The sequence below is a fragment of the Physcomitrium patens genome, chromosome 1 (assembly GCF_059467195.1).
Source record: "Physcomitrium patens ecotype Gransden chromosome 1, ASM5946719v1, whole genome shotgun sequence".
Classification (NCBI taxonomy): Eukaryota; Viridiplantae; Streptophyta; class Bryopsida; order Funariales; family Funariaceae; genus Physcomitrium; species Physcomitrium patens.
This window is the reverse complement of record NC_143410.1, coordinates 20,228,546-20,240,211: the sequence shown is the minus strand read 5'-3', so window position 1 is coordinate 20,240,211 and position 11,666 is coordinate 20,228,546. Positions and strand designations below refer to the sequence as shown.

The 11,666-nt window shown below is 37.6% G+C and overlaps 2 protein-coding genes and 1 long non-coding RNA gene across 10 annotated transcripts; 2 read left to right on the top strand and 1 right to left on the bottom strand.

The window, feature by feature from the left end:
* Positions 1 to 682: 682 nt before the first annotated feature.
* LOC112291137 (delta(12)-acyl-lipid-desaturase) lies at positions 683 to 3,982 on the top strand. Of its 8 annotated transcripts, none has more exons than XM_073536181.2 (4): positions 683 to 800; positions 908 to 1,010; positions 1,543 to 1,654; positions 2,521 to 3,982. In XM_073536181.2, exon 4 carries the CDS (start codon positions 2,544 to 2,546, stop codon positions 3,669 to 3,671), a length of 1,128 nt encoding a protein of 375 aa, XP_073392282.1. In that variant the 5' UTR covers positions 683 to 800; positions 908 to 1,010; positions 1,543 to 1,654; positions 2,521 to 2,543; the 3' UTR covers positions 3,672 to 3,982. The 8 variants fall into 8 exon arrangements, with proteins under 8 accessions (XP_073392282.1, XP_073392262.1, XP_073392269.1 ...); XM_073536161.2 differs by having other exon boundaries at positions 908 to 1,037; XM_073536168.2 differs by adding an exon at positions 1,270 to 1,364 and having other exon boundaries at positions 730 to 1,037.
* A 2,606-nt stretch (positions 3,983 to 6,588) lies between these two features.
* LOC149989927 (uncharacterized) lies at positions 6,589 to 7,830 on the top strand. Its single transcript, XR_016504639.1, has 2 exons — positions 6,589 to 6,809; positions 7,039 to 7,830. It is a non-coding gene; the product is annotated as an uncharacterized LOC149989927 (long non-coding RNA).
* Positions 7,776 to 9,405, bottom strand: LOC112274967 (peptidyl-prolyl cis-trans isomerase FKBP12). The gene is made up of 6 exons (XM_024504899.3): positions 9,343 to 9,405; positions 9,052 to 9,154; positions 8,747 to 8,780; positions 8,378 to 8,439; positions 8,197 to 8,249; positions 7,776 to 8,102 (listed from the first exon to the last, which is right to left on the bottom strand). Exons 2-6 carry the CDS (start codon positions 9,137 to 9,139, stop codon positions 8,001 to 8,003), a joined length of 339 nt encoding a protein of 112 aa, XP_024360667.1. The 5' UTR covers positions 9,140 to 9,154; positions 9,343 to 9,405; the 3' UTR covers positions 7,776 to 8,000.
* Between the last annotated feature and the right edge of the window lie 2,261 nt (positions 9,406 to 11,666).

Here is an 11,666-nt window from a genome sequence, read left to right as displayed (position 1 = left end):
ATTTTGCTGTGCTTTTTTATCTGTTCTTTTGCACACTGACATGGTGTAACAACATAGGTTTGTTAAAAATTATTATTGGCATGATTAAGTGCTAAATGTTTGTGCTTTGAACATTAATGTATATCATAGAAACTTGGACAGTATCAATATTTTTAGTTTTTGAATAAACAATTTTACAAATAGCAACAAAAGTATCATCATTTTAGTTATTGTATAAGCTTCCTTCTTCAAGATGATAGTACTTGAAGTGTGTAGATATGATTAGTTTTATAGCTCAGACTTTCAAATGACCAAAATAATGTAGCTTAACTCTCACGTTACTGATAAATATTATCCAGCAAGACCACTCACATCAATTGGATCATGTCCAGCTCTTAGGATGATCGTCCACTTCATTTTTCGTAATCTTACGAATTTTGGGTATGATGAGACAATGCTTGACAACTATTTCAAAACATAGAATACTTTCTACAATATTTTGATTGGCAAATTTGGCCACTAAGATATGCCGCATAGGGTTGAAGTTCTATCCAGAGATGGTGTCAAGCACTAACCAATGTAAGAAAGTCATGTCGAACAGACAAAAAAAACGCTGCAACATTTATGCCATCACTGTTTACAAATAAGGCGGAATCAGATAACATCCAAAGGAGAATCGTAATCAAGCTAATAAAAAAGGGGGGCTATAAAGTGGATTTGTGGCTGCAAACGGTGGGGTACTCCCCACCCACCGCGGCAGCAGCAGGTGCTTGTTGCTGGAGTTGCCTCTAGTTGCTGGTCTCAACACCGAGGTCGGAAGGGCAAGTTCCGAGACATGCTTGAGGAGATTTTTTGAGAATGGGGCAAGCAGAGGAATGATTTGGGGTGTCTCACAGTTATCTCACAGTTTACTCCACTGTGGGTGCAGTCACGTCGATGTAATGGGAGCATTGGGACCGGGCTCCACGAGTCTATTCCATCACGAGGAAAGTCGGAGTGGGGCGACTGATTCCACGCCGATGCCTGGGTTGGTACGATCGCCCGCCATTCGAGACAAGGCACTGCTCTGGCACCTTACGGTCGCCATCCCCCTTCGCTGTGTTTGTGTGTGAGAGAGAGAGAGAGAGAGAGAGAGTGTGGGTTTGGGTTGCTCTTCGTTGTGCTTCTGGCCTGGGTAAGTCTGCTGGTTTGGAGCACCAGCAGTTGCAGAGACGAAAGCAGGCACTTTTTTTGTTCCTGGTTATGATTTTAATTGTTCTGTGTGGTGGTGTTTGCTTGTTTGCAAAGCAGTTTGTGCAGGAATGATCAGGGCAAGGCTACAGCGCCGTTTGCAGAGTCAGATCTACCAATGCTGCGTGTGTTGTTGTTTGGAGTGTTTGTAGTAGGTGATTGCTTGTGTCAGAGGAATTACTGGAGTCGTTGTCTTAGCTGCTTTACAACAATGCGAAGTTTTTCCCATTTCGTGTCATTAGACGAGGTTTCATCGGGTGGGCCGGCAGGTGCAGAAAGGGAGGCGAGAATGAGGTAGGTTTTGATTGATTACATGGGTGTTCGTCTTTGCAGGGAACTACTTGGCGGTTGACTGAAACAGAGAACGATAGATTTGGAGCAAACAGGACGGGGTTAGAGCGCATGGTCGCATAAGTGGAGACCTAATCCTTTCAATCTTGAAAAGGTCAGTCTTTTTCTGGGTTTCATTGCACCAAACTATTGGCTGAAAACCGAGTTTAGAGATGAGAGGGAATGGTTGGCAGGTGCCCCGAAAGGGAATTGTACTACGTACGAAGAAATTGCTGAGATATTTGTGTCTGGGATTGTGTACTAATCACACAGCATACGGACTGTGGGCGTAAAGATTGTTGTTATTGTGTCCTTCTGGCTGTCCATTACGAGCTGTGAAATCAATAGGTTTCGGTAACCGTGAGTCGGAAATGTGCACCGGTTTTAATTTAAATTTCAGCGTACAATTTACTGACAAGCAAAATACACGAACTCGTAGTTGGCTTTACGCTCCTCTATTTGCACTCGGTCACTTTCAGTGCCGAAATATTATTCCATCATTGCTGTAGAGAGTGAGGTTCGATATAGAAAATTCTTGCAATTTGTGAGAATCTTTGCATACAAGTTCCCCTTCATTGTCACTATACAGAAATGAAGAGTGATCTTTGCAAGCAATGATATCTCGACCTGCAAGCGTGTCTCCTAGTCTTATGTCTACGTCGACGACACTTAATTGAATTTCCACATCCAAAAGTCACCTAATTCGCAGAATGAGCGAATTTGTTCAGTTTCAGCCAAACTCTCGTATTTCATGCGTCAATATACATTTCTAATGGCAAAGATTGCATGCAAGAACTGGGCTTATGAAGTGGAAATGTGGGCAGCATTCTCCTTCATTTCCTTTAAGCAGATAAAAAAAATTAACAAAACTAAAAACTTTGCTGAAGAGAGTTAATCGTCCTTGCTGATCCTTCAAGCTTGGAAAATTTTATTCTATCTCAAGTTATTGCTTAATCCCAATTGAATATGTGTCTGAAGCAGGATTTAATCTCCGACAGGGCAACATGGGGAAAGGAGGTAGAGCATTAGAGGTAGTGGAGAGGGTAAGCAAAGTGGAGAGAGCGCCGTCCAGCAAACCACCCTTCACACTCGGTGACTTGAAGAGGGCTATCCCTCCCCGCTGTTTCAAGAGATCAATCCCGAGGTCATTCTCATATTTGATCTTAGACCTTGCCAACATCAGCCTCGCCGTTTACTCCACCAAATTCTTCGTCTACGATGGGCTGCTGAATTGGACCATGTGGACGGCCTACTGGGTAGTCACGGGCTGTGTCGCAACCGGCGTCTGGGTCATCGCTCACGAGTGTGGCCACCACGCATTCAGCGACTACCAGTGGCTGGACGACACCGTAGGGCTTGTTTTCCACTCGCTCCTCCTGGTGCCATACTTCTCGTGGAAATACTCCCACCGCAGGCACCACTCCAACACCGGAAGTGTGGAGAAAGACGAGGTCTTTGTGCCCAAGGTGAAGGAGGAGTTCGGCGGGATCGGCAGATACCTCCAACACCCTCCCGGCAGACTGATCCAGATCATCGTCACGCTCACCATGGGGTGGCCATTGTACCTGATCTGGAACGTCTCCGGGAGGAAGTACGACCGCCCAGCCTCCCACTTCAACACACACAGCCCCATCTTTGCAGACAGGGAGCGCTTCTTCGTCTTCATCAGCGACCTCGCCCTCCTCGCAGTCGCAAGCCTTCTCTACAAGCTCTACTCCGCCATGGGGCTGGCGTACCTGGTCAACATGTACGCCATCCCTCTGCTCATCGTCAACGGCTTCCTGGTCCTCATCACTTACCTGCAACACACGCACGCATCTCTCCCGCACTACGACTCCCGTGAGTGGGACTGGCTCCGAGGGGCGCTCGCCACCATGGACCGAGACTACGGCATCCTCAACCATGTCATGCACCGCATCACCGACACTCACGTTGCGCACCATCTCTTCTCCACCATGCCGCACTACCATGCCGCCGAGGCCACCAAGGCCATCAAGCCCATTCTCGGCAACTACTACCATATGGACAAAACTCCTGTGCCCCTTGCACTGTGGCGAGAGTTTCGAGAGTGTGTGTATGTAGAATCTGAGAACCAGGACGGCGTTCTCTGGTACAACAACCAGGTGCAGTGACCGAACCTTTTCACCGACACTTCATTTGTCGGTACCTAGGTCAACCCTGAAGCTTCAAAGAAGCTTCTCCATTTCACCGCTTGTCGGTAAGCTGGGTCGATGCTTCCGAAGCTACTTCTGCCTTTGAAGATAATAGACATAGAATGTAATTTTTGATCCACCTTTGGATTTATTGATGCGAGTGAGGAGCAAATGAGCTTTGTCTCGACTTTTGAAAGATTCGGACAGTTTTGACTTCAGAATTCATCTATACAACCTCAATTAATGTCAATATTGACAGTGGAGACTGGAATCCAAGTCTGGTTCTGAAATTTAGTAAGAAAGAAAGAGGGTACTATAGGGCGTTTGTTTAGGTTAACTCGCCGGTTCCACAAAATATTTTTTCTAATTGTTTTCAATATTAATGTTTGGTTTTTTAAAAAATTGATGGTGGTGGTGACTGTTGCTGTTCAGACAAAAAAGAGCAATGCATACAACATTGTGTGAATAAATTGTTTATTCACCAGATTTTAGCAGAATAATAACTGTTAATAGCTGATGTCTTTTCTCAAATCATAAATGTTTGAGATTATACTGAGATATTCTATGCAAGTAATCGGATGGACTTTGTGTTTTTTCGGTTGGTTTGGTAATAGTTGAAGTGTTGATTATGAGATGGTTGGAATAAAGCGTGGCTAAGAATTGTTGGTACATGTAGTCTACATTTTTGGGTTTATTAGAGAATACCCTGTAAAAAATAGTATATTCTGGTGATTATTATGGAACAAGTAGTCTACAAAACTGGTTTACGTCAATCTAGTAAATGGATTAACTTTTTTAATGATCTAACTTGATTGATTAATCTTGTTTGTAACTTGAAGGAGAGGTTATTTCTTCCTAAGAACAATTGCAAATATTCTGATTTGTTTTTGAAATTCTAGTAAATGAAGTATCGTGGTTGAACATAGTTCGAATACTAGTTTTGCAAAATCTTATGATGTTGATTTGTTAACTTCTGTTTGTTTGTTTGTTTCTGTTTGTTTTGTTTTTTGTTTTTGTTTTTTTTTTGTTTTTTTTTTTTTTTGTATTTCAAACAATTACTAAAACAAGACGATGACTGTAAGAGTAAAAACATGTTTGTTGGGCAAAGGTATAAATAATGTAACTGTACGAAAATTGCAAAAAAAAAAAAAAAAAAAAAAAAAAACATTTCAAGGTATCTAATTATTTTAGTTGATAGCATATTCTAAGACTTGATTAACCTTTTTGGTTTGGGTATTGGGTTACAAATTAAAAAATAAAAGTTAGGAATTTCTGATGTTTTATAAGTCATTGCAAAATTTTAGTGTTCTTTCTTGTTTAAGACTACTAAACATCTTAGAAAATGAGTTTCATGCCACCAAATGATTTCTTGTTCAAAAATATCATTAAGTCAATTATGCTTTTCCTCCAAGTTGATATAAATCAAAACTATTAACTAGTAAAATCCACTATTTATTTGATATGCTATATTTTTAAAAAAATCACAGTATTTGATTACAATCAAGAATAGATTTAAAGTAGTGAAAATAATATTAGAGAGAAATAAAAATATTATAAAAATTACAAAAAATAATTGATTCGATTTTAAATTTTAGTGACACTATATTAATTTCTTTATTGAGATAGTAGAGCATATTTAGTTTATTATCTATTATCTTTAAAACCAGAACAGCAGATAATGTTGTTTACAATAAAATTATGATGGCTTACTTTCTATAAATTTATTTTGATTTTATAGCATCATTTATTAAAATAGTTACATTATGGAATAAGAATTGAGCATTCTACTACATTACTTGAATTTATATAATTCTCAATTTCACATATATTATTTTTGCTTATATTCAATACAACTTCATAAAAGTCTTAATTCAAAAAACTATTCTATTTTATTTTAATTTTAAAAAAATTACAATACAAAAATTGTATAGCATACTTAAAATTTCTAAGTAATTATGGACATGGATCTCATGCATTTATCGAAATATTTTTTGATATATACATGTATATTATTGTTCATTTAGCCATTAATGTTGATAAATTAAAACTGTGATTTTTACATACATATTTATATTAAAAGATGATTACGTGAAGAAAATATAAAAACCAACTTACTATATACACACACTTTTATTTCAAAATATTTTTCTATTGTTAATATTCATCTAAAATTTCTATTAATTATCTTATCAAGTTAAAAATCCAATTTAATGAGCTGGACTAAAAAACCATCCTTTATTACTCACCATTTAGATCTTTTTTATTCTTGAACATGCAGGTTTTATTTTGGCCTAAGCAAAATATAAATATATATATATATATATATATATATATGGAAAATGTTAAAATGATCCACCCATTTACTAAATCAACCTACCCTATTGTGAGAAATAAGGGGGATCAGGATCAGAGCTGAGAATGGGGGGGAGGTTGGGATGAAGAAGGTTGGGAAGTAGGAGCACCGGTTGAGAACAAGGGGGATTGGGATGAGAGCCATGATTGTTATGATGGTTTCTAGAGTTGATCCATTTTTCTAATGATGGTTATGACTACAGTGGGTAAATTTAGTAAATGGGTGAATCATTTTAACATATTCATATTTATGTATATATAGTTCCAAATTATAAAAAAGCAAAAGTCAAAATGATTGAAATCAAAACAAGGCGGTTGTCCAAGTGAGATGAATGAAAGGTAGTCGAGAAATGAATTAATGTCCCCAGAGGAAAAAAGATCACGCCATGGGCATGAGAACTTCTCATCCGGTTCCCACACTCCGTTCTCAGAAATAGATGAATGAATCTGTCGTCCTCTCCACCAATGACGTCATTCATCAAGGCAGGGGAGCTTCTTCTTCGAGCAGCAGCACCAAGCTTGCATTGTCCTTAAAACGATGCTCCACGCAGCTCTTGCAGCAATTTGTAGTTAGAACCTCAAGGATTGTTAGTCGTTCATTTTTTAGTAATAGAAAAGCATTTTTCAACGGCGTTGCAGATTACTCCTCTCTGGTGTGGTAGTTCGGATAACGGAGTACCGTGTCTTGTAGGATTTACATTGACTTGATGAGAGGAGATGTAGGGAGCAGTATTTTGTCCACCTTTGGAAACAAGCAGTGCAGCGGTAAAGAAAACTATGCTTACGTTGCAATCATAAGTTTCAGGAGCTTGATATCTGGTTCAGCGCTACCTACAGTTTTATTTGTCATTGAAGTGTGCACTTTGATCTTATTGGGACAGCCTGTGTGTGTCTCTTTGATTTGTGTCGGAGTTTGGTTGCAAATTTTGTTCCATGTCCTGAAATTTGAATTGCAGAGGTAACACTAGCAGTAGGGGCTGTTGTCTTATAGCAGGCTGTGGGAATCCATCGAGATGCTCAAAGGAATTCGAACGTTTTCGATGCGTGAGAAACTTGTGATTTCACCAAATCGTGCCAGATGCTCTCCCTTTGAAGGGGGAGCTAACCACAAGCAGGCCAAAGTTGGTTTATGGTGCAGAGTTCACGCCAAATGCATCTGATAAGGTACCAAACGTGCAATCAGTGTCTACAATTATGGACCAGAGGATTCCGTCAACGTCGACAGTGGATTCATATCCTCTCTCTTTCGCAGTAATTAGAGCCGCCTCTGTAGCAGCGTTGGTTTCCTTAGTCATTATGATTACACTAGCTTTGCTTCTGCAAATGGCGTTTGAGTCCAGCGTGTGCCTCATCGACGCAGGAAGTACATCCACGTCTCGAACAGTCTGGGTGAACCTTCCCATCGATAAACCAGGGGAAGGGTACTTTCTAATTCCGTTACATCTTTTTAAAACAACATTCATAGACCGCATCGTAATGCCGCTACTATTCACACTCCTGATCATCGTAGCATCCGCACTTCTGGTACAAAATCTAGAATTGGAGTATTATTTCTATTAGATCTTCATTAATTCTTCTCAAAACCTCCGTCTATATCCCGCAGCTTTAGCTATTGGAGTTGGATTCTAGATTTATTGAAAAAATACATTATATAGGAATATCCATGGATCATAGGTTGGAAGTACCAGAGAGCTTCACAATCTTGCTTTTTTTCTGTACACACTCAATCCATTCCATCAAAAGAGCTTGCACTTACAAAGCACAGGAATACAACCATCTCTTCGTCCTTGAGCAGTGCAAAAGAGAAAGTAATGCAAGCCACTCACATTTGATGAGTAGTTCCAAGCCATGAGCCCCATCGTTCCAGAACAATTCTCAACTTGAAGCATCGCTGGCATTCCTACTTACACTACAGAACACCTTAAACATAGCTTGTAACTAACTCTGCGATTCAATTCACTGGGCGCTGAGCACCTCGATTTCAAAAACGAGCACCGAGTTTGGCATGATTCCCCATGCCGGAAAACCCCCTGATCCGTAAGCATAGTCAGGTGAGCACTGCATTGAGACACAAGCAGGCGCTTAGAGTGGGCGATGGTTGCGAAGAGCTGTGCAGCAAGGGAATCATCAAAATCAGGATACGAGAGCATACCTTGAGACGAGCAATTTCGCCAATGCTCATGCTCATCACACCTTCATCCCAACCTGGAACGTAAAGCCATTTTTATCAAGAATGAGTTAAAATTCACTCAATCACGATCAGCCAAAATTAAGGCTAGCTCCTGTAACCTAGATAATATTCTAAGACTGATCCGAAAATAAGAGCAAGGTACCTTTGATCACTCGACCCATCCCTAACTCAAACTGGAAGGGCTTCTGGCCAGGGTCCTTTGTACTGCAATCAACAAACAATGAACGATAATCAAAATTAAATTTACTGTAATACAATAAAAATAAAAGGACGCAGAATTACAATTTGGACCTTCATTGTCGATCGGTACAAAGAAAAACACAGGAATGATTTCAGAAATAATGGCGAACGAACTTCAACTCTGAAAAATACAGACGACACCTCAACCTACTTTTAAAAACACTCCTCACAGCAATTTCTCATTGTCAAGCGAGATTAACTGCAGACGCATTCGGGACACCACTGCGTCAACAATAATAGCAAGGGTGCAAGGGAATAGATCAGTCCTTACCTCCAGAACTTCTCATTCAGGTCCCTATTCTTGCCTGCAGGACCAAATCCGAAGTTAGAGCAACGAATTCAGAGCAACCCCGATCTCGATCTCTCCACACCCTCCTCCTACTATATCACCAACTCCAATACCATCGAATGCCTGGTTGAGAGTTAGAAAAAAATAAAAAATAAAAAATAAAAAAAACATCCGACATAGAATTTGGTAAGACGCACATGTATAAAGAACTCGTCACAAAAACCTCCCAACATCCTAATCAATTTAGGAACAAGTAACCAAATCCATGCTTGGAGAAGACCACGAACCATAGCCGGTGCAGTGGACAGTGACGGTTTGGCCGCGGTTAGGTTTCACGCCGTTCCCGGGCCGGATGATTTCTTTCTCGTACCCCATTGCGAAAAAAGCTAACTGTAGAAGGACCCCCGCAAGAACAAACACACACTTCAGAAAAAGAAAAAAGAAAAAAGCAACAAACCACTTCTAATGACAGAAAACAACAACAGAGAAACTTGAGGGTGCGGATCCGGGACACGCAGAGAATGAGAGCAAGATGGAAAACCTTGGTACAAGCACATTGAATGGATCATGACGCGTACCTGAGATCGAAGGCAAAATGAGAGCAGGCACAAGAGACAACAGAGCAGAAGAAAGCTTTCTACCCCGAAGCGAGTGTGCCACACTTGGCGTGGACGGATGAGACAAATCACCGCAGCATCTTAAGAGATGGAGAATCTATCGTCACCGTGATCGCAACTAACGGGGCTGGATGAGCAGCCCAGCCCCTGTTCCCCAAACCCTAAAAACAAAAGAGCGCCTGTTGTGGAAATTTGACACATGGGTGTGCACTTGTGAATGAGAATTCTTAGCTTTTTCAATCAATCGTTAAAGGTGGTGAAGATTTTTATGTTAATGGGTACGAATATACATTGCCAACCTCCGTGGTTGTTGTATGTATATATATATATATATATATATATATATATATTTTTTAAATTTCGCTTCTTAACTTGATGCTTTGTCACAGTTTTGAGGTGTTGTTGGAGTTGGATTTCTTGAAGCAAATACTGATATTGAATAACACTTCATGGTAACTCTAATGAAAAAGTTTTTTTTTTTTTTTTTTTTTTTTTTCTGTTGTAGTGAAATTATTGCATAATTAATTGCACTTCTCCATGTACATATATAGATATATATATATATATATATATATATATATACATGTATTTTTGTTCATAAACATTAAATATTTGATTTAAATTCATATCTGAGAAAAAATGTTATTCAAAAGTCTTAAATACCATTTAAAAAATAATAGATGGTTTTTTTCCATGATAATCTTGTATTCTTAAAATTTAATTAGTATTAAAGATGGAAACAATAGACATAATGAAAAATAAAATAAATGTTAAAAAAAAAATCTACCAAAGTTGTTGTATATGTAACTATTTACAGTAATTAATTTTAAAAATCAATAAAAGAAACACACATGTTGTACTTTAATTAAAGGATAGTGTGTGTAACAAATACTTCTATCCAATACTTATAAAAATAAGTGACTAATCAATCAATAAATAAAAGTTAAAACAGAAGATGTAAAATTCAAAATACCTATTCGAAATGAATTTTGTATAGTCATATTACAATTATTATTTTTAAATGTCTAGTTTTATAACATAGATTTTACATATGAATTTATAATTACAGTACATTTATATTTAGTATGTATTTGCATGCCTATCAAAAAACAAAAAACTCTATGTAAATCTACAACTATAATTAAGTGTTTGGGCAAATTTGTAAAAGTTGCTACAAATGAATCTCATTCAATCTATGTAATTGGTAAAATCTGTCTTAATTATAGGCTTAGCCAAGCAAGACAAACAAAAACGAACAAGTGAGTAGCAATCACAAGAGGATAAAAATAAATCAAGGATGATTTATCTTGCCATTTGTGAATGTTGATTTGAATGTAACTATTGGTTTTGAATATTAACAAAAGATAATATATTTTAGTATACTTCTTTACACAATAAGTGAAATATTATTACAGAACTTAAAAAGCTACCATAAATTTAATTTTACCACACCTTTGAGAATGCTTACTTAAACAATGATTTTTATTTTATTTTTTCCATTTGTAAATTGTCTTGTTAACATTCTACTGTGCACTGACTCATCTTTTATTCTATTATTTTTGTTATTTTATGAAAATATTTGTAAATGTCTTAAGCCCACAATTGGTTGGGTCAATTCGTTTGAATACATAAGAAAAAAAGTCTCAAATATTATACTCATGTCAAAGCAAATTCTTTTGATTTCAAATTTTGTTTGTTTATAATTTTATGAGTGTTTTGTTTTCGAAAAAATATGAGTTTGGGCATAAAAAGATAATGGTTGTTGCAAATCTGTAATAACTTCTAAACATCACAGTCACTGAGATGGATTTGGATCACACAAGGTGGTGTAAAAATATTTGTTAGAGACCTAGGAGAGAATATCTTATTGTGTATACATATACATATGTACCCCAATTAATTTATAACTTTGGTGGATGAAAACTTTTATAAACTATGTGAGAAATATCATTTAAATGATACAAATTTATGACATAGTCATGACCTTTATTGTATCAAGTAAGAAATATTAGTTAAGTGATATCAAATAACCAGGATACATGTACATATTGTTGTTGATATTGTTATTATTATTACCACTATTTCTTGTTAAGTCCTAAAAGTCTTTTTTAAACTGCACTACTTAAAAATGGAATACATCATCAACACATTAAATTTAATCATTAAGATCGCAACATGAATCATTCATAAGTTTGTTATGTTTGCTTATTTCTTTTTGTTGTTATATGTCAAATCCTAAACACTCTGAATCCCACAAAAAAATAAAAATAAAAATAAACAAAAGA